The following is a 24,113-nucleotide window of genomic DNA, read 5'->3' as shown; positions in this document are numbered from 1 at the left end:
AAAGTCATAAAAGTGCATTTTACTACTTTTAACAGTTTCCATACAATGACTACTAGATAACTTTACAATCTCACTGTTTTATTTTTTATTGTACAAAAAGTGTTTTATACACAAATGTAATTTAGAAAAAATAGATTACAGTTTTGATATTTAAATACAGCTTCAGTTTGTATCAAAGGCCAAAGTTAAACTCTGTTCACCAGTCTATTCTGTGTTCATATATTCCATTACTTCATCAATTTCACCAGCATCTATTTCTTGGTCTGAAAATTCAGCATCATCTTCCAGATCCTCAAAATCTTCCTCTTTTAAGTCAGCTTCTTCATGTGCTGGACATCAGTTACAGAAAATATCACAAAGAATCAATTTTTCTATATCACTTTAGCTTGAATTTACACCAGTTTGTCATAAATTTCAAAACTTACCCGAGTATTTTTGAAGCTGCTGAAATTAAGTATACTGCTGCCAAACAGGCATCCATAAAATGTAACTGCTAACAATTTGAAAACATCAAGATGTGCACAATTACATTTATAAAAAAATATGCAAATGTTCCTCAAGAATGGTAGAAAGAGAAGAAATATTAGAACTCTTAAGTATTTGCTTTGATTTGTTTTGAATTTCGTGCAAAACTACACAAGGGCTATCTGCACTAGCTGTCCCTAATTTAGCAGTTTACGACTATAGGGAAGGCAGCTAGTCTTCACCACCCATCACCATCTCTTGGACTACTCTTTAACAACAAATAGTGGGATTGACCATCACGTCAGAATGCCCTTACAGCTGAAAGGGCGAGCACATTTGGCATGTCGGGGCTTTGATCCTGCGACCCTTGGATCATGATTCAAGTGCCTTAACCTCCTGGCCAAGCCAGGCTAACTCTTAAGTAACTATCTTCACTCAGTATTTATAAGACGGATGTTACAACTTAAAACACACACCACAGAATTAACCTACTTGGGTTCTGGCTACTTCACTTTTTTGTGGATGTATGCAATTCTATGTACTTAGATCTATACAGAATATGCTTGAAATAAGATACAAGGGGATAAAATACGTGAATTTGAAGAATAATTTACATGTGAATGTAAAGTGTATTACAAAATACTAGTCCAGTAAAAACAACCAAGATAGGAAAGACAAAAGGTCAGTTTTATATTACTGGATCTGTGACATGAATGTACGTGTACCGTGTAAATGTAAACCAGGCATACTGGAAGGTCAGTATGATATATACTTTCGTATATAGTGTTATGAGACGTACGCTATTTCAACTAAAACCATTTTCTTGTTAGATGCAGTCATTATAGCATGAAAAAAAGCAACTTATATTTATGTAGAAACGGATGATGTGGGTAGAGAATGCCCAATGTAGAGGAACAAACAATGTTTCGACCTTCTTTAGTCTTTGTCCTCATGGATAATTTATACTTATTTCCTGATATTTTCTAATGCAGGATACAAAGTTAGTCAAGTGACACACAACACACAGAGTACAGAAAATAACAAAATATAAAGTTTTGCTGAAAACAAACATTTGAAATGTATGTATGAGCTTTTACAGTTTATGCAAATAATGTTTGGGACAAAGAATAGTTTCTTTAATCATAACATGAAATCAGTAACAACAAACTATTCACAAACGTATCTTTACTACAAATACTTCATTACAAAAAGTGATTTTTTGTATATAAAATACTTGTAAACTTTACTTAGTCTCAAATTTTGTAAAGATACACATGCTGTATCAAAAGTCACAGGAAGAAAACTTAACACGTGTAGATGTTCAGATAAGCTGGTGTATTTTGTACATTGGGAAAGGGTTAAGTTATAATTGTACAAATAAAATATGTAAAAATATATTTTTTCCACAAATCCTTCCTAGGCATTTTGTTTAGGGTTAGTTAGCAATTTTAAGTTTTGTGATAACCTTAAAATCTCAGATCTCTGGTGTTAAAATTGATAATTTGTTTTATTTTGGACCAGTAAAGTTCATTGTAAAAAAACAAATTACTTCCTGAGTGACTGCACAGGATAACTAATCACTATTGGGCACCCTGACTTTACCTAGCCCATCTTGAATTCACACTTTGAGTATAGATATAGAGGAAAAAATATAAATAAACAAACAAGTACTTGTTCATATGTCAATCTGTTATTTCCAGGTTCTCAAGCAATGTTGGTGTCCTAATACCTATTTGAATATATAGATATGTGACGTGAAAATATATAGGAAATAGAAGGTCATATCCATTCTATAAATCAAATGAATTAGAGAAAAAAGTGTAAGGTTATAAATGTTACAAGTGCAGCAGGTGTGACTGATGAGAAACCTGATATGCTTGTCTTTCCAGCATAACTTGTTGCCCAAAAGGTACATATCAGGCTCAAAGGTCTCAGTGCATTTAAACCAGCTTCTGTCAATGACAAAAATAAGGAGAGAAATCCTTTCAATTGGTAAATCAGGATTAGGGAAAACTGCTTCTAAAATGAGGAGAAAGCAACAAAAGCTAACTTTTCTCCTAGTTCTGCAGCAGGAAACTGACGGTGCCCACAGTAGGACCAACTGATAAAACAGAATAATGAAAAAGATCAAGTCGAATATTCCAGGGTTCTTAAGGATGGTGAAATGGTAGCTTGCTTGAGATAGAAAATAATGTTGATTATTGCTGATATACCAGCAGAAAATGAAGAAAGATAAACAGCAGTATGATGAGAAGTCATCAAAGGAAGATTGACTGTATAATAAATAGTAAGAAAAGCAGCAAAATTGAAAGGTGGTTAGAAAGAAATAAGATGAAGAAACTAATTACTGGCAAGGATAACTGATGACCATCACCAAAAGTTGCTTCACCTCTATACCCTTCAACCTTTCCAACTTCAGCAAAATGCCCTTGTAGGTTGAATCTGTGCCTTACCCACCTATGCAAGTTATTTATTTTTCTCTGGATTTTGCAGAGATTCATTTAGCAAACTAATTTTCATTGGCTAAGTCAAGTATTGCTTGTTAATATACACACACAATATACAAATATTGTAGTAAACAAAAAAAAGCAGTTTTTGCTATGCAATAGTGGATTTAAATAGTAGTTGAAAAAAGTTAAAACAGTAAGTACATACTTGTTAGTTAAAAAATTAAAACAGTAAGTACAAACTTTTTAGTTAAAAGTTAAAACAGTAAGTACATACTTTTTAGCCTAATCTTTTTCAAAGTTTCTTGCAGAGATTCTTGCATGATTTCTCGACACTGTTCTAGAACACCAGGCACACACCATCCATCTTTTGGATGGCACTCTTCAGGACTTTCATCATCATTCTGATGAACTAGAGCCTGAACTCTTGGTTCTTCTACATCGCAAAGCTGATAAAACATCTGGCGGCGAGGTGGCAGAAGTCCTGGGATGAATTTGTAGCTCAGTTTCTAGTAGTTTCAGAAAGAGAAAATGTTGAGATATCCCAATATAAAATTAGTTGTGATAGCTAAAACTTGGACATGGTTAAAAAATGCATTAGCACAAGGTTTGTTGTTTTGTTGATTGTGTGTTTGTTTCTTAACCACTTTCCCCTTTAGGTGTTTGGATTTTACAACTAGTATTATTTGTTACAGATATTATGCTTGCCTTGAATATTGACAATGTGTGTCATAATTCTGCACATTTGATTAATTTAAGACATATACACATCACTGAACATTCTATTCATTTAAGCTCACAACAACTTATATTTGTTTATGAGCCTTATATGAATACATTGAAGAGAGAGAATTGTTTTTCATAAAGTTGATATGATTTTATATATTTTAAAATTCACTACTAATACTTGTATGTTTAACAAATTATGACTAACTATACTTACACAATAACACTTGAACAAACACTTGAGGCTTATAAATCATGTACTTCTATTAGTCATGCAAATAAATGACCACCATTACAAACTTATGGATGTGTCAATATATCCTAAACTGAGTTAAGATTAACAAATACAAGTACACTTAAATCTACTGGACAATATCTCATGCTATCAATATTGCTCGATTGGTAATAGTTAAATGATGAATATTTTACATTGTTTTAATATTAAAATAACAGGCTTAATTATTCAAAACTCTCTTGAACATGAGAGGCAAAGGATAATGTGGATTACTAGTTGTTTCATGTTGGATCCACAAAAACAAAGTCAAAGTAAAGTGGGAAAAAAATCTGCAATCAATGTGAGTTTTCAAATATTTTAGGCTTACTGTTTCAACTAATTCATCAGCAATTTAACTCATATTTTTATTCCAGTGTTTCCATACATTTAATTCTTTTTAAAACAAATATTCCCTTTCTTATTGTTTACTTTAATTATAAATGTAAAAGCTGGTTTGGGTTGAGAAAATTTTTATGTAGAGTAGCGAACAACGTTTTGACCTTCCACAGTCATTGTCGGGTTCACAAAGAAAGACTCAGCACATGAAACAAAACAAAAACTCAACATACTAAAAAACCAAATAAACACAGCAATAAAACTCACCAGATAAAATTAATGACAAATTAGACAAAATAAAACAATACTTCATCAACATCAATAAATTTCTTCCATAAACCGTAGAAAACATTATACGTACACACCTGGACAAGAAGCAAAATCAACAGCCAAAAATAAATATATCTCACAAATTAAAATCACAAAACCATATACTGCTGTATACCATATATTCCTGACATCAGTAGAAAAATAACCAACATTTGGCAAAAACTAGTAACAAAATATGACATTCCAGTAAATACCAAATTTATTCAAAAACCAGACACAAAACTGAGGTCTATACTATGTAAAAACTACACTAACAAACACTACACCAACATTATTTATAAAATACAATGTGATAACTGCCACGACTTCTATATTGGGAGAAAGAAGTAGAAAAATGAAAACCAGATTCAAAGAACACAAAAAGTCACCACACATTTTCGAACACTGCAAGTCAAATAAACACAACCATAAAAAACACCCAAATACTAAATAAAGAAACAAACATAAACAAACGCAAAATTAAAGAAGCCTTACTTATAACAACAACTCAAGCCCAAAATAAACCAATACAAAGGAACACCTTTATACCTATATTAATAAATATGATGAAACATCTAAGCATGCCCTCTACATTCTTACACTAAATTACACAGCCCCCTTCAAACATGTGGTCAGCTATCGGTCAGTTACCCCTTTCTTTCTTTGTGAACCATATGATGACTGAAGAAGGTTGAAACGTTGTTCGCTCCTCTACATAAAAATTTTCTCAACCCAAACGAGCCGTTTTTACATATACATTTTTCTCTACCAGTGGGTTTTATTGTCATCACTGTTTAGTTTAATTATTTTCTCTTGCTACACAGTGGTGCAACAAAAGCTGACAAAAACAAACCATCTTACTGAGTACGTACTCTGTTCATCTCTTCTTCTCCCTGTTTGTCCTCTTGTTCTTCACCTCTAGAAAGTGAGAAACTCTGAGTTTGAATTGTGGCAACCCGATCACCCGGTCGGCTGAACTTTGTTGGAAGCTTGTAGTTATAAGCACTTCTTTTGGACTTAATTTCAACATCATGTGATGGTCCCACTGAAAATTGTTTGAAGTTATGAACTGATTATTATTTTTACAGTATTATTAATACTAGCTTGTATAATACTATACAAACCATAGTTTAAAATGTGTGTAAGATGTTAAACAATATTTGTGTGCTACTCTCTTATTTTTTATTCTCAAACATTTCACTTAAGTAACATTACAGTCACAAAATATGAATATTTACCAATTTTCACCTTAAGCTAATTTTCGTGGTCAGTTACCTACAATTATAGAACAGTAATGTTTATGTGGTTCCAACAAATACGTAGACACCCACCATAGAAATAGCCAGTTTAATTAAACAAACATAACCATGAAGGGGTGTAATATGAACATTAGAATTTAGCTAATATGTCTTTGTCAATATTCAAGATAGAAACATAGTTTTCGATTTTATTTATACGACCAGAATTCCAAGCCTGTGGGATTGTAACCACACTTCTGATTATGAACTTAGATGAGGGTGTCTCTGGTAGTTGTTTTCATGACATTAATTGAAGTAATCATAATTTTGATTACTTTACATAACATATATAATTATAATCAACATTCATAAGTAACTGATTGTATCAATTAATCATGCCAAAACACCAACTCTGCAAAACTTATCACTTACATAGTTTAACACGGAAGTCAAGAGTCTGGTACTGTTTGGATAATGGATCTTTTCTTGGATCATACTGAAATCTCACCCAAAAACTTCTCCATGGTCCTGTGAGATGATAGTATGAAAAAATTGGCAAAATAAACTTTATGATACCTCTTTCACATCCCATCACTGCAATCAGAGCATTTCTTGACCAAACTGGACGCTCCTCAAACAGCTACAGTAAGAGAGAAGCCACTGTTCAACCAATAACTGAATACGTAAACAATCATGTGTGGTCTTCTTAAAATAGCTAAATAGTCAGACAATGCTGATAAAAGTAATTTAATTAAAGATTCTCCAGGGTTAATTTCTTTACAGTTTAAAAAGATAATTATTGAGTTTTCTGAATGAACACATCTCTTTTAGATATTTTTATTTACGTATGTCATGCTGTATATGGTGTTCTAGAACAGTACTCAAAAGTTTTTCATAATTACATTACTGTAACTGTAAAATTGTGTGTCCACAGACTAGCTCATATCCACGGTGAAATAAAGATGTATATTGTAACATAAAAACAATAACTGCTTTTTTTTATCTGTACTACATATATATTTTCAAAAAAACGTTGGACTATCTTCAAAAACCTATGTCTACCAAATAAAAGTCGAGATACTTTTGAAAAATATATTAGTACCAAATTGAGTAATTTAGACATTGTTTTTATCTTACAAAAACAACTTACCAGGTTACCTGATAACCAGTAATGTACCAAAAATATTTACTCCATTTCCTGATGAATCATCTGACTTTTTTGAAGATGTAACAAGCAGCTAGAAGTCAGATAAAACATTGACACAAGAAAACTAAACTTTCCAGCAGAGATTCTCGAGCTAGCTAACATGAAAAATGTTCTTCATATGGTATCCAGCTTTTATTATTACATGCAGCTAAATACACACCAAGTTGAAGATTTGAAAATAATCCTTAAACAATACTGTGCTTTTAATAAATTTCAAGGTTTGTTGTGACAAACTTTAAAACCAAAATAACATCATGTATGCAAATTAAACAGAAAAGAAAATGTCTGCAAGTGAAAACCTTAGGATAAAATGAAGCAACCAGAAAATGTCTTAAAGATATGAATTGTTTATAAACTGATTAAAATTAATAGCTTCACACATTGTTAATAAAAGAACTGATATGCCTATTAGTAGTAGTTTCATGCACTTAAATTTTCTCTATGTTATAATATTGCTAAATTATGCATATATGGTCCAGAAGTCAGTGAATCTGATGGTCCATGTTACGTATTCAGTTGATGCAAAATTTTTCGTCACACTCTGTGGCTGTGGGTGCATTATAAGAGTAACAGTCAAATCTAACTCGTGAAATAGAGTAATGAAAAAAAAAAAGAGTTGTTAACTCAGTAACTTCCATCTGGTTTTGTAACACCTCATTTACAGAAGTAAAACTATTTTATGTTCCTAATCCAAAGACATTGTGTTTAGTCTTACAGAATTACTGTGTATTTAAAGGAAACATCTGGTATATATATAAATGTACACATTCAGACTCAAACTTATGCTTTCAAAAATCAGCAAAGGTTTATATTATAAACTTACTGCTAACTTTTGATTAATCTATGTTCTAACTATCCATTTTAAAATGAATCAAATCATCAGAATTGTTATAAATTGAAGAAAAACATTTGGTTTGTAATTCCTAGATTTGAAGTAAGATAGTTTCTACCAGATGGTACAAATTCTTAGGTTTATGGATGTTCACTTTAACTTCCTTCTTACCTGAAAATATACTTACTTTTACAGAAAAAACAAAGCTACTGCTTGACACTACTTCCATGAAGATATTTGTACACAATAAAGGCTCTCACCCCTTACAAGTATTAATACAGCCTCAAACCTTGATGTCATTATCATTACATTATAGCCCTCCACCAGTAAGTGTTTTCTTATAGCAAAGTTACACTGAGCTATCTGCTGTGTCCACTAAGGGGAATCAAACCCCTGATTTTAGCATTGTAAGTCCCAAGACTTACTGCTGTCCAACCAGTAGGGACACAGACACAACTTCCATGTCCAGCAACCTTCAAAAACACTAGCATTAGAACATTCTGACTCATCTGATGAAGACAATGAACAGTACCTAATACCCATATCACTAAAACAACAGGATAAAGAAAGCTTATTGTGACAATAGAATGTGTCCTAAAATTACAAATTTCTAAAAACAAATTGAAGAAAACACTAGACAACAGAAAACTCACTACAGAGGAAAACTCAAGTGACTTAGGATAAAGAAAACTCACTACAGAGGAAAACTCAGGATAAAGAAAACTTGCTACAGAGGAAAACTCAAGTGACTTAGGATAAAGAAAACTCACTACAGAGGAAAACTCAAGTGATTTAGGATAAAGAAAACTCACTACAGAGGAAAACTCAAGTGATTTAGGATAAAGAAAACTTGCTACAGAGGAAAACTCAAGTGACTTAGGATAAAGAAAACTTGCTACAGAGGAAAACTCAAGTGATTTAGGATAAAGAAAACTTGCTACAGAGGAAAACTCAAGTGATTTAGGATAATCTGATAGTGCTTATTTCAAAAATGTATTCAGAATTTGCCCATAGGCTCAAGATTTTGAGCTATCATAATATCTCAATGTTTTATCAGTTCTATGTTAAGTACCATGCAATCAACATGGTACAATAAACTTATGCTATGAAATTAAGTTTACTTGGACAGTTTAATGGATAAAAGGCATACATTTTGAATAACTTCAAACCATGGCTGTCTTGTATTGGTGTAAAATTCTAAATATGTTGTTCACATGTGCTATTTGTTCTCAATGCAATTAAAGCAAATTGCAATGCTCACCTGCTCCACCCAGGAATTACAAATCCCTCAACTGAACATAAAAGTGGCAGAGTCAGATGCCTCTCACTCACTCAGTTGGTCACTTTGCTGTACACAATGAATCAAAGTCTGATTCTCTTCCTTGAATCATATCTGTGGTATAATCAAATTCTCCAAAGCTTTGTTTGTCAAATCTTTTAACTTCCACTTATGTAAACATAACTTCTTTCATTTTTCTTTAGAAATTCATATGAAATACTGGCTGCCTCTAGTCCAAAAGTGCAGAAGTCATCCAAACAGTTTTCTACTACATTTGTAGAAATTACATGACAGTTTTATGAAAGAAAAAACATCACACACAAGGTAAAGGTACCTTACTACCACTATTGTGGTTACAAATTTGGTGGCCAAGAAAAACACTGGGCTTCATATGCATGTGTTGTACAGTTTATACATCTGGCTTGACACTGTGTCTGAATAAGAAGAGAACAAGTATGCTATTTGTAGCTCCCATCGTATGGTATGAACAAAAAGATAATCTAACTGGGTTGTTATTTTTTCATGACTAATTTTTATAGATATTCAGGTAAAAGCAAAAATACATTAAATATCCAGACATTGCATCTACAATGAAACCAGTACCTCACAGAGATTGTCCTCCTGTACCACATACGCCAGGAAATTGGGAAACAGAAGAGTTATTCTGTGAAGAAGACAATGAATCATCTAGTAATTCTATTCTTGTGACACCTTAACATAATCTGCCTCATATGATCACACAGGAGCTAACTGGTCCAGTTCATGACTTGTCACTATCAAATAAGCATGGGGAACTTTCTTGGCCCTTGTTTTCAGCAGTGTAATTTAACTCCATGACCAAGAGTTTTAATTTACTGAAGGTTCCAAAGTCTTGCTTGTTATTACAAGATACTTTTTGTTTCTCTATAAATGATGATGCATTAATGGTGCAATTAGATACTGAACACCATTTTCAAGAATCAAAATTCTTTATTGATACACCTAAAGCATGTCTGAAATGTGTGCTTTTGCCCACTGGGAACACTGAGACATTGACTCCTGTTGCTCATGTTGTGAACATGAAATAAACTTATCAAAGCATTTACATTATATGTTCATAAATGCAATTTGCAATGAATAAAGTCATCAGACATAAGGTAGTTATTTCCACCATATATAATAATATTTTTAAAAACAATCTGTCATAATGCAAAGCCTAGAGGCAATCAGTAACTTTCAACATGATTTTTAGAATAAGCATCATTAGATCACTCAAACAATTGAATTTTTCTAGAAACAGAGAAAAACTGGATGTTATTGCTTAGTGTAATTCAAATCAAAGTTTTCATGAATTTTTTTTAAAATTTGGTATCTTTCTCATAATCAGGAAAATTAAAGACTACACCAAAAATGATGAATAAATACCAGTGCACATTACGATGATTAAACACCAGTGCACATTACGATGATTAAACACCAGTGCACATTACGATGATTAAGTACCAGTACACATTACGATGAATAAATACCAGTACACATTACGATTAATAAATACCAGTACACATTACGATTAATAAATACCAGTATACATTACGATGAATAAATACCAGTGCACATTACGATGAATAAATACCAGTGCACATTACGATGAATAAATACCAGTGCACATTACGATGAATAAATACCAGTGCACATTATGATAAATAAATACCAGTGCACATTAGATGAATAAATACCAGTGCACATTACGATGAATAAATACCAGTATATATTACGATGAATAAATACCAGTATATATTACGATAAATAAATACCAGTACACATTACGATGGATAAATACCAGTACACATTATTTCTTGCAGGGGGTGGGAGCTTTGTTTAAGGCTTGAGGCATGCACAGTCTTCACACTAATGACATAAGGTAACAGTTCTTTGTTGGACGGAGGCCATTTCCAAAAATAATGTTTCAAGTGGTCTGGTAGTATCTGAGTTTATAAATATCTAATGATTGTTACAACATGAGTTTAGTGATATTGTCTTTATAGATTCGTTGTTACATGAGTTTACTAACTGATAATGTTGTCTTTAATTCTGCATTACTGTGTAAGCTTACTGATGACTGTTGATTCTTTTCTTACTGATATAGTATTCTGTAATATGTTGCTACTTGGTTCCAGTCATTTAATTTCAAGTACAATGTTTTGCCACTGTTATAACAAAAGACCCATCTACTGGTTTGATGACTGTTGTTTCTTTTACTACTGATATAGTATTCTGTGATATAGTATGTTACTACTTGGTTCCAGTCATTTTTTAATTTTAGGTTCAATGTTTTGTCACTGTTATGACAAAAGACCCATCTACTGGTTTGTTGACTGTTTTTTTCTTATATTTAAGCTTTTTACTGTTTTTTTTGTGCTAAGCTTTCATTATATTGGTACTAAAATTTAATAGAAAAAAATCAGCAAATGTTTGAGAACTTCACTTATTATATTTTAAAGTAGAACTGGTTATAACATGCTTCCTTGTTGTCTGTTGAGATATAAACATTTTTTAACTGTTTTACAAATTAAGACTATTTTACAATCATTTCCTAAACCCACGGCTGTAGATCAGCACAAATTAGGACAATAAATACTGTTGGTAAATCAAATGCATTATTAGTTCTTACTACTGCTCGGTATTGGGGTTTTATTTCTTTCCTTTTAATTACAACATTTTGTACACTTGTGATGTTACTTTTCTAATAAATCTAAGTATATGCATGATAATTGGATGTTTAGCCTACTGAGGAATGGCGTTATGAAACATGTTACACAGTCTTCTAAGAAACCAGACATAAATACTTGTTTTTGTCAGTATATATGATTTGTGAAGTATTGTGTTTGTCAATTAAATTGTAGTTACAGTACTAGAAAATAAATCAATTTTGAAATATATCAGCATAATTAAAGAAATTTATTTTTATTATATTCTGAAGTAAAAAAAAAAAACAATAGAAAAGGAAGAAAAACCCTTCGGACTTTCTCCACGGTATTTGAATCTGGGTGATGAAGCTTTATCTGTTTCAAAGCCTGATCTGCTGGTTTTTGAGGAACATCTCTCTTGTCTTCAAAATTCATAAATATGGCAAACCCACTCCTCCGTTTCCGAGCTACAAGAAATGTTAAAGACAATACTTTATAACAGCAGAGTCCATGAATTTCACAAAGAACTAGTGTAGAAGTACAAACAAACTGGATATAAGAATACATCTGATCAATTCTGACAACATACGAACATGTCACAGAAGGTTCAATACACGGTTTGTATGTTTCCAACAGTCCACATACGGCTGGTTTAAACGTTTCCTAGTTAAGTAAAACATTTTATGAGTTGAAACATATTTTAATACATAACATACCAATTTTTTAGAGTGGCTATTTTTATTACTAAAAACTATTTAAAACTGATCTCTCAACAGGATTACATTGTGAGAACATTTGTAACAGACTCAAATTTGCTCTATTGTAACAACTTAAAAGGGAGCTGCCTGTTAAAATTAAAATATTTTATTTAATTATTTATCATATAATTACACTACTATAAAAGTATTAAAAACATGTTGAATTTTGCATCAAATATAAAAATGCCTTGTTATAATTGCAAAACTAGCCTCCTTTATTGAAAGTCACACTAAAGTAAAATATGATAAAAAGTGACTCAATATAAAATCACTCCTCACTTTACAATTGAACAAGGACATAGAGAATAGCTATATGGGTTAGCCTAAAACCTTCCAAGAAAGCAACTGTCAAATCATGTAAATAGTGAGATTTAAAAGTATTAAGTGTTAGACCACCAGGGTCTCAAACGGTTTTTGTTGTCTTGAAATGTTTATATGTTCCACAGTAATTTAGGTACACTGAATCCAAAAATATTTATTTATTTCCATCACCTACAAATTTTTTTCCACAAAATGCCATGTGTAATTTTTACATAAATGAACCAAGTTCACTGAAATCGGGTTACATTATGCTTGACATGTTGACAACCACTGGTTGTAGATTTCTCTAGACCAATAGTGACATGAGTCTTATGAATCATTCTAGAACTCAAATACGATAATAAAAAGTGTTCACTGTGATAAACTGAATAATAAATTAATCTAAGTAAGCTTTGTTTTCCTTTCCAATTTGTAAACAATCATTATGTGATAGTAAAAAATTACTATTTTTGAAATTGGCATAGCTGAATTATGGAAAAACTATTGCAACTTCCAAGAAAGCAACAGTCAAATTATGTAAGTAATGAGATAGGTATTAATTATTGTTCACATATCAGCCTGTAGAACCTCCTTCAGTGGGTGATGCAGTCCAACTGCCAGGGGCAAACTTGATAAGAAGAATCCTGAAAAAGTCTCTGTTCCTTTGACGAAAGTTCAGAGTAAGCACCAGCTGGCAACTCCAGCTGTTTTTTTTTTTTTGGTTTACGTCACTGTTTGTTCATCCGTTGAGATCCTAAAATATCATTTGGCATGTCCTCAAAACCCTTTGTTACAGGCAACATAACATCAAAGAGTCTTAAACTAGACAACTTAAAATAAATAACAATCCATTCTAGGCATTCATTAAAATGGGAAATGGAGGGAAAATAAATAAGAGAGAAAGCCTTACTCCCTTCTCTAGTCACTGATGTTTTAAGAAGAAAGAGCTTGGAATACAATAGGAAAAAGGTGAAATGGTAAGAGTCCCATCTACAAGAATCACATCTGGACATCAACCTCCAGTAGACAACAACAGAAGAAAATAAGTCTTAATCAAAAGGTAATATAGGAAACATAACACAAAAGTTTTTTCAAAGGGTAGATGAGATCAGACATGGAGAACCACCAAGATATTCCAATTAGAAACCCTGAAAGGGCTTCAAGGATCACTAACATGAAAAAATTTTAGAAGCAATGGGAAAACAAGAGACTCGTAAACTTTGCATTTTCCAGAAAAAGTTACCTTATAGAGAGAAACAAAAGAGGGTGCTGAACCTTTGTCAACTAACCATGTCAGTACAGTAGTACAAGAAGGATTAATACCACATCTGAAAGACCACTTATGATAAGTAAACCATTTTTGTTGATAAATGTCTAAGGAAGAATGCTGACAGGACTGCATTTATAAAGATGACACCAAAGTGGTCAAACCTTAATGTCATGCAATGGACTAGCCACATAATAGCCAGGCATGAAGCCAGAGAATGATGATGACCAGAGAATGTTCAATTGATCTTGACATAAGAGGGATGGCTAGAGAAGTAGTGGAAGAGGTTGGCACTCCTGAAAATACTCAATGAGTAAAAACTAAGGCTAGCCCAGCAAATATGATACCTCCAGAAGAACCTGACAGGATAAAGGGCAAATCAGTACAATAACCTTAGATAACAGATGAATCAATTGGAATTTATAAAGTTGAAGTCTTGTCCAAACATGACAGAGAGCATCTGTGCCAAAAGCTAAAAAGTGAGGGGCAGGAGACCAGAAGGATGGAAACTGAGCATTTCAGTGAGAGGGAAAAAAACATCAATATGAGGCATCCCAAAAAGAGAGCAGATCCAAAGAAAAACATGTGGATAAGGCATCCATTCTGTGGGAAAAACTGTTGATGCAAGATTGGCTACTAAATTCATAACACACTGAACAAAAACATCAATATGAGGCATCCCAAAAAGAGAGCAGATCCAAAGAAAAACATGTGGATAGGGCATCCATTCTGTGGGAAAAACTGTTGATGCAAGATTGGCTACTAAATTCATAACACACTGAACAAGACAAACAAGGAAACACAATCTGATGATTTTGGGCCTAAAAGAGAAGTTCCAATGTTTGGAAACAAAACAATCTGAAATGAGTAGACCTGTTCCTTGGAAATGTAAATAAACACAATGAAATCGTCCAACTGAAGCATTACCACCTTGTCTCTCAACAATTTAAGAGCCTGAGACAGTTTCGTTGAACTGCTGGTAGCTCTATCAATTTATATATAGAGAGAATTTCTATTCTGTCAGGAAACCTTTAAATTCCATATCCCACACACAAGCCCAGATCTCTGGAGAGAAGTATCCATGAAAATATGTATCTCTAGACATGGGGGTAGTAGAGGGAAACCCACCATTGTGTTGTCCATTTCTGTTCAACCATTAGTCAAGACTGGACAGGCTGGAAGTCAATAAGGTTATTGGACAATCATCTATACAAATGGGTCCATGGGTTTCATTATAGCCATCAAAGAGTATGCATGTAGGCCCCATCGAAAGGATTCCAAGGATGCTTACACCCCTCCAAAAATGGAATACTGGGTGAGAAGGAGACAACTTTATAAAAAGAACAGTCCATTCTATGGCCTGAACATGTAGAGAAGGTTGGGTTCAACTGAGATGTGAAAATGAAAAAATAACCTTAAATGGACAAGGAAGGTACTCAGTGGGGAAAAGAACACTTTTCTGTTTTATTAAAAAAACCTAGTTCTTGACACATCAGAAGAAAAAAAAAAAAGGTCCAAAAAAGAAGCCAGTTATCCATACAATGGTGAATGTGAATGCCCATTCAGTGAAAATGTTCTAAAAAAGACCTGCCTATCTTGCAGAAGAGTATGGGGCGGGTGTGTAACCAAGTGATAGAGTGTGAAATTGAAAAAATCTCTTTCTCATGCATAAAATGGAGATAATAATATAAATATTTCATAATTGGAATATCATGGTTGGCATCAGTAACACTTAACTCTATCATCCATAGAAAGAACCATGTGATAAACTGAGGAAGCTGGAGAAAATGACTGAGACATGAAAGGTCAATGACAGGTTTCAAATTGGTTGTCTTATTTGGTACTACAGATAAATGGGAACATAAAAATCCCTCAAGAGCTAGCCCTGACTAAATGCACTCTACAGCCTTTTTGAGCAGAAAAATCATGGATGGCTTGTGGCTGATGACTGGTTGCAAGATAATCCTTGGGGAGGGGAAAGGCATCAGGTATAGTAGACAATGGAGGATGGTATGTGAAATGAATGACCAATCCATTGATCAGTAGTGAAGGTCCTCCAATCAAACAGAAACCATCTGGGTTGAGCCTCCACAAAACCAGAACCCATGGGAACAGACAGAAAGTGAAGAAGGTCTGGAAACTCAAACCAGAGATGCAGCAAACAATCTGACAGAAGACTAGGAAAGGCAAGATGACAGTATTGAAACAAAAGAATGGAAATGGACCACATCCACCCAAGATTCCATGAAATCTAGAATACCTGCAAAAATTGAATGTTTGATAAAAGAAGCTTCTCTGAGATCTCTCAGGGCCAAAAAAAAAGAAGCTGAATGTCCTTAAACAAGGCATCTCTGAAAATTTAAATATGGGTCCTTCAAGCTTTAGAAAGCTATGTTGATTTGATAAATAGAGAAAACAAGGCATGGTAACACCCTCTCTTACCTGATCAACAAATCACCAAGAATGCATGTTAATGTCTGATGAAGGTAGAAACACAACATAATGAGCCAAGTAATTTTTCCCTCCAAAATGGAGGACAAGAGTCATAGATACAGAAGAAATATTCAAGATGCCATAAACTTGATGTACGAGTTGTAAAAATGTTGCAGGAAACAGGATGTCTGTTTGAGGCTTGTATGTCTAATTTCTCCCTAGTTCATTCCTGATCCTCAGCAAGTTCAGGCTCTGAGCTAACAGGAGAAGAAAAATTAGACCTCATGCAAGACTCAACCTCTGCATATTAGAAACTAAATACCCTCTGCAGAAAAGGGTCTCCCCAGACACTCATGTAACACTATAAACTTCAATGGTCAAAAACTGGAAGCATTAGAAGACTCTGTATCAGAAATATCTCAGATATTTTCTTTGTGTGTGTGGGGATACAGAAAATAAACAAACTCAAAATCTAAGAATATGAGTCAAAACAAATCATCCAAAGCTTAGGTATAACTAAATTTATACAAGATGTAAAAGAAACCTTTTATCATAACCTTCTGTTGTTGCTAAAAGTGAATAGGAAGTAAGAAGAGGGAACTTATACATGGATCTGTTATAGACATACATCGATACATGCAGAAAGAATCACAAGGATTGAACTGTCACAGGAAATACAGTGCGATATAAGGGGTGAAGCAAACGAGGTAAGGTTCACACCAAAACTTAGAATGGCAGATGAGACAAAGTACGTTTCAGAAGAAATCTTGATTGTGAAGGTAGTTAGAAACGTAAAGTTTCTCATGAGGTTTCCTTGCAAACTTCCTTTCTTCAGCATTAATTTCTTCTCAAGAGAAATTTTATCACAACTACAAAAACACGTGTTATACTTTTAAGCAAGCATCACAAAAAGCTACCTTACAGAGGAAAGTAATGTTTGTTGAGTTTTCTCAAACGTCTCTATCAACAAGAAACATAGAGCTAAGGAGCCAGATCTTTTATTGCACAACATGTGCAGTTACTACTGTGTTTTGTGTTAATTTAGAATGATGATAGTATGTGTTGTAATCCATCACAGTCTAGAAACAAGTGTGAATTTGAACATGCTGGTAGGCAATTCAAATTCCAGATACTGAAAAAAGTTCAAATCTATATATTGAGAAATTTAAAAAAGGATAAAATTATAAAATTCTGTTTTGTTTAGGAACCAACCCACCAAAAATGCATTCCTAACTCTCAGACTAAATGATAAACAAGGACATTGCAAATATCTTAAATCTGATTCTTATAATATTAGTATTGTGAGGAAATCTGATTCTTATAATATTAGTATTGTGAGGAAATCTGATTCTTATAATATTAGTATTGTGAGGAAATCTGATTCTTATAATATTAGTATTGTGAGGAAATCTGATTCTTATAATATTAGTATTGTGAGGAAATCTGATTCTTATAATATTAGTATTGTGAGGAAATCTGATTCTTATAATATTAGTATTGTGAGGAAATCTGATTCTTATAATATTAGTATTGTGAGGAAATCTGATTCTTATAATATTAGTATTGTGAGGAAATCTGATTCTTATAATATTAGTATTGTGAGGAAATCTGATTCTTATAATATTAGTATTGTGAGGAAATCTGATTCTTATAATATTAGTATTGTGAGGAAATCTGATTCTTATAATATTAGTATTGTGAGGAAATCTGATTCTTATAATATTAGTATTGTGAGGAAATCTGATTCTTATAATATTAGTATTGTGAGGAAATCTGATTCTTATAATATTAGTATTGTGAGGAAATCTGATTCTTATAATATTAGTATTGTGAGGAAATCTGATTCTTATAATATTAGTATTGTGAGGGCATTTTACTGTTATTATCAAGCATACAGTGGATACAATTTATCAACTTCACAGAGTACAAGACAGAAACAAGATAAAACAGAAAAAAAAAGGTGTGGGTAAGTTAAAACAGTATTGCTAATATTGAAAGCTGTAAATGCAAAGCTGAGAGAGATGATCTTAATTTAACACATTATGAGATATGTTTTGAAATCAAACTCTGCAGCTTTTTAAGGAATTAATGTCAATAACTTAGATGTCAATTACTGAGGAATGGAAGTCACTGAATAAGATTTTCAATCACTGAAGCAAGCTCGCACTATAACCAAACAAAACAACTAAAGCTGTTCACTGCTGCCCAAATTTTACACTTCTGTCTGTAGGGAAGACACTCAGTCAACCACCGATGCTAAGGAATTGACTGTTACTTTTATAATGTATCCACAACTTAGAATAAAAGGGATATATTATAGTATTGCAAGGATTTAAACTTAGCTCCCTAGTACAAAAATCAAAATCTCTATCACAGGACTAACATACCTCCCAAACACGAATGTATCTCCATCACAGGACTAACATGCATCCCAAACACAAATGTATCTCCATCACAGGACTAACATGCATCCCAAACACGAATGTATCTCTATCACAGGACTAACATACATCCCAAACAGGAATGTATCTCCATCACAGGACTAACATGCATCCCAAATATGAATGTATCTCTACCACAGGACTAACATGCATCCCAAACACGAATGTATCTCTACCACAGGACTATCATGCATCCCAAACACGAATGTATCTCTATCACAGGACTAACATACATCCCAAACATGAATGTATCTCCATCACAGGACTAACATACATCCCAAACATGAATGTATCTCCATCACAGGACTAACATACATCCCAAACATGAATGTATCTCTATCACAGGACTAACATACATCCCAAACACGAATGTATCTCCATCACAGGACTAACATACATCCCAAACATGAATGTATCTCTATCACAGGACTAACATACATCCCAAACACGAATGTATCTCCATCACAGGACTAACATACATCCCAAACATGAATGTATCTCCATCACAGGACTAACATACATCCCAAACATGAATGTATCTCTATCACAGGACTAACATACATCCCAAACACGAATGTATCTCCATCACAGGACTAACATACATCCCAAACATGAATGTATCTCTATCACAGGACTAACATACATCCCAAACACGAATGTATCTCCATCACAGGACTAACATACATCCCAAACATGAATGTATCTCTATCACAGGACTAACATACATCTCAAACACGAATGTATCTCTATCACAGGACTAACATACAACTCAAACACGAATGTATCTCTATCACAGGACTAACATACATCTCAAACACGAATGTATCTCTATCACAGGACTAACATACCTCCCAAACACGAATGTATCTCTATCACAGGACTAACATACATCTCAAACACGAATGTATCTCTGTCACAGGACTAACATACATCTCAAACACGAATGTATCTCTATCACAGGACTAACATACATCCCAAACAGGAATGTATCTCCATCACAGGACTAACATGCATCCCAAATATGAATGTATCTCTATCACAGGACTAACATACATCCCAAACACGAATGTATCTCCATCACAGGACTAACATACATCCCAAACATGAATGTATCTCTATCACAGGACTAACATACATCCCAAACATGAATGTATCTCTATCAAAGGACTAACATACATCCCAAACACGAATGTATCTTCATCACAAGACTAACATAGATCCCAAACATGAATGTATCTCTATCACAGGACTAACATACATCCCAAACATGAATGTATCTCCATCACAGGACTAACATACATCCCAAACATGAATGTATCTCTATCACAGGACTAACATACATCTCAAACACGAATGTATCTCTATCACAGGACTAACATACATCTCAAACACGAATGTATCTCTATCACAGGACTAACATACATCTCAAACACGAATGTATCTCTATCACAGGACTAACATACATCTCAAACACGAATGTATCTCTATCACAGGACTAACATACATCCCAAACACGAATGTATCTCTATAACAGGACTAACATACATCCCAAACACAAATGTAACATTAGAAATCTTCAAGTCCTACTTCGATGCCCTTTTTTATCTTTCTAAACTCAAAAAAATATGAAGCGTTAATTTTGCTTGAGTTTGAACATTTCTTAAAACATGATAAATGTCCAAATTTTAACTTAAGAATAAAGTTTGTCTTTAAAATTTAAAAACATATTAAGTTGTGTAAAAAGGAACAAGAAGAAACTCAAAAGCTTGAATAGAGATAAGTTACTTCATTAACTGGTATTATTTCAGTGGCATGAGCTTTATGTTAAGAATTCTTGTTTTAGAACTTTAATTAACAAATAAAACTTTTATTCCAGTTCACCAACAAAACTATCTTGAGGAAGTCCATGTGACTGAATACAGTGCACTTATTAGAAGCAGTTCCCATGCAACATTTTTATAGGACAACTTACGGAATGTATGCAATTATTTGATACATAAAAGCAGTAAACACATGAATAAATTATTTGTTATTAACTCAAGGCGAATATCACTGACATTTCTTGATTTTTCTTTCTTAACAGTGGAAATATTTAATCAAATTATATGAAACTTACTAACTAGTAAATATATTTTTTGGCTCACAATACTCACATAATATTATTTAACATTTTTTAAAATATTTCATGTTTTGAAATTTACAAGAATTTGTTATGAGACACTGAGTTTTTGAAAAAAATATGAAAGTATTTCCATTCCTTTTAGAATTTCAATTGTTTGTATTTTTATGAGAAAGCTACACTATGTACAGATTCAATCAATTTCAACTTGATGGCTTTTCAAACTTAATTTTTCTTTCTGGATTAGTCACCATTTCCAGATAAGAATCATAAAAAGAAAGAGATTTATCTTTCATTGAAATTTTGATCTATCAGAATGGTGTGCTAACAAAATTATTGTTTGAAAAACAATCTGTAATACTAAAAATAACTATTTTTCAATAAATTAAGTCATTCTATTTATGTATTTTTAATATAATAAATTTAATAACAACACAAGGATGTGAGCCACTTTGATATTCTGCAGTTGCTACCATACTCTCTAAATCTACTAAAGCTTGCCTGATGTCTTGTTTCAGAAGAAGTTTACCGTAACTTTCAAGCAAATATTTAAGATAAAAATGTTTTCAGGAAAGAAAGTAATTCTGTCTATTTGTAAAGCTGTTCTTCATTAGCAGTCGTTTGTAACCTCATACCATGTGATATAAAAGTAGGTCTATAATAATAAATCACCCAACAGAGAAGGAAAACAATAAAAGAAACAAAACTTGGTTAACAGTATTTTCAAAAGATGACAGTTATTAACAAATACAAAAACTATTCTTTGGGATGATACAAACAATCCTTAACAAAATGAATTGTTTATAAGCACGATACTAAATAACTGTACAGATATGGAAGTTGAAATGTTTTCAACTATTTTTTGAAAACACTAAATATATTTCAATTATAAACTAAGTTTAAGAAATAAATTGGTGATATTAAGTCAGAATAATCATTTTTACTTTAATTTTGAAATCTGATATGCAAAGTTGCACACTCATGGATAATGCTCTCTGGTCTGGAAAGGATAAAAATATGTTTATTCTTTAACTAGTTTCCAACTTAACAAACTTAAACAAATTGAAAGATATTTCATTAAATCTCTCACAGTTAGATATATACAATTAGTCTTCACTTAACTATTACCTAATCTAAGGCCTAAACCATTGTATAAGATATTTAGGTGTGAGTGCTTTAGGGTATTTCCATTATATTTTTTGTGTATAACATTTTAAGTGCCTCATATGAGCACTACACTGTTTAAATATTTATCAAATGACTTTTATTACCCATGTTAAATTTCTGTTTTTGAGGTTAACTCTCAATGTGACAATGTGTGTTTGTGTCACAAACAAATAAACTTACATCTTCCAATAATATTTGGTGGATGATTTTTTGTAGACAAATTATGACCAGAATCACGATGACCTGGATCTCTTCTGTAGTGATAATTGGTGGGCATGTCGAGTCGAGAAAAAAGTGGTGGTTGAATGAAAACTTCTGCATCTTTCTGTAACCAACTACAGAGTTGAATTCCAGTTGGAACAAGACTAGAAATAAGTGATCTATACTGGCCATCAGGATTGACTTTCATGGGCAAATACTGAAAGTCCATCATTCCTTTGTAAATGAAAGTAAAATAAATATTCCATGGTCATTTCATTATGGAAACAAACATTTATGTTTTAAAATGATTTCTCAATTCTATAAATCTCTTATAATTAAAACACAAACAACTATAAAAGTTATGAAACTTTTATATATGAAATTTATAGAAAGTAAAGTTGGAGAGAGTTAATATATAATGGAAACATTTATTTACCATTTACTCTCAAAGGAAGTTAATGCACTGCTTTAAAATTATCTCCCATTAGTTTAAGCTTTCACTACAGCTAATGTCAGCTGCAAAACAGTTCCTTATACAAGTAAACAGTTTCCTACAAAGAAAATGCATTTCCAGTAGGTACTGACTTCAACTCACCCAAAGCTATCTTTACCTTAATTTGCTCTCTGATCATTGCACCAGTCTATTAGACCTCATTACTTTCACACCACAACAGAATCTATGCATATCATGTGACTACCCTGTACCAATCACACTGCACCACCTATACTAGTACAGTCCTCACTTTCAAGTATTGGCAAATGCAAAGTATTGGAATATCAATAACAAGGAAGGGTGAGAAGTGGGTAAATAGAGGTAAAAATCAGAAATACATTTTCAGTGAAAAAAAATGTTAACTTACAAAACAGCACTACCTTCATTAACCACAAACTAAAACCCTACACTGAAAGGGTGGAGGGGCTGGTGAAGGCATAACTTAATTTAAATAAGTGGATGATAATTGCCTGGAAAGAATAGATGTGCCAGAAAAAGAGAGTAATATGCACCTGGAACTACATGTAGGAATGTATGAGGCAGTACTGTATCCATAAGAGACGGATGTACAACACTTTGTTTTGGAGCAGTGTGGTATAACTGTGACATGAATCAGCATAGAGTGGACGTGTAAAATGTTTAATATTTATTCAACAATGAGCCTGAGAAATGTGCCAAGAAATGAGCTCACTGATGTCTTGTCAAAGATAATGGTAACAACAAAAGCAATCTTTTCCTTCAAAAATAAACAAGGGAAGTATCATAAATAGTAACATTAAATTTACTCTGAAAATTTGGAATCAACTCCTTGTCAATGGATAGAGCATTATCCTTCCATACATGTAGTAGGTTATAATGTGTAATACAGGAATAATTAAAATAATAAGTGCCAAATACTGTGACATATGCACAAGTTTCTAGGGTTAAAGAACCACAAATTATATATATCAGATTATACCAAGTGCAGTCCATCTGGGTAAAAATAACAATGGAAACACCTTGGATATATAATTATGGTCAAGTGAGGTTCAAACAAAAACATCCAGTGGAGGCACGTTACGTAAAACATAGAGACCAACAAGTGCAGTCTGGTAGGCATAAACATTCAGGAAAACACCTTCGCATTTTATCAGGTATGTCAAGTGTGGTCAGCTT

General features: G+C 32.8%; 1 protein-coding gene across 3 annotated transcripts in view; it reads right to left on the bottom strand.

Annotated features, from left to right (window-relative positions):
- l(2)37Cd (general transcription factor IIIC subunit l(2)37Cd) overlaps positions 1–24,113 on the bottom strand; it is a 32,653-nt gene that overhangs the window by 1,802 nt on the left and 6,738 nt on the right. Inside the window, exons 3-8 of one of the 3 annotated variants that reach the window (XM_076491592.1) lie at positions 22,445–22,699; positions 12,107–12,246; positions 6,228–6,435; positions 5,430–5,602; positions 3,190–3,421; positions 62–329 (exon numbers count right to left, since the gene is read on the bottom strand). In XM_076491592.1, coding sequence (XP_076347707.1) covers positions 205–329; positions 3,190–3,421; positions 5,430–5,602; positions 6,228–6,435; positions 12,107–12,246; positions 22,445–22,699 — 1,133 coding nt within the window. In that variant the 3' untranslated portion in view covers positions 62–204. Of the gene's footprint in view, positions 1–61; positions 330–3,189; positions 3,422–5,429; positions 5,603–6,227; positions 6,436–12,106; positions 12,247–22,444; positions 22,700–24,113 lie in introns of those variants that run through there. The other 2 variants (XM_076491593.1, XM_076491594.1) reach the window with 2 other exon arrangements.

Source organism: Tachypleus tridentatus, chromosome 2 (assembly GCF_004210375.1).
Source record: "Tachypleus tridentatus isolate NWPU-2018 chromosome 2, ASM421037v1, whole genome shotgun sequence".
Taxonomy (NCBI): domain Eukaryota; kingdom Metazoa; phylum Arthropoda; class Merostomata; order Xiphosura; family Limulidae; genus Tachypleus; species Tachypleus tridentatus.
The sequence above is the reverse complement of the archived record's forward strand: the minus strand, read 5'-3'. Positions and strand labels throughout refer to the sequence as shown.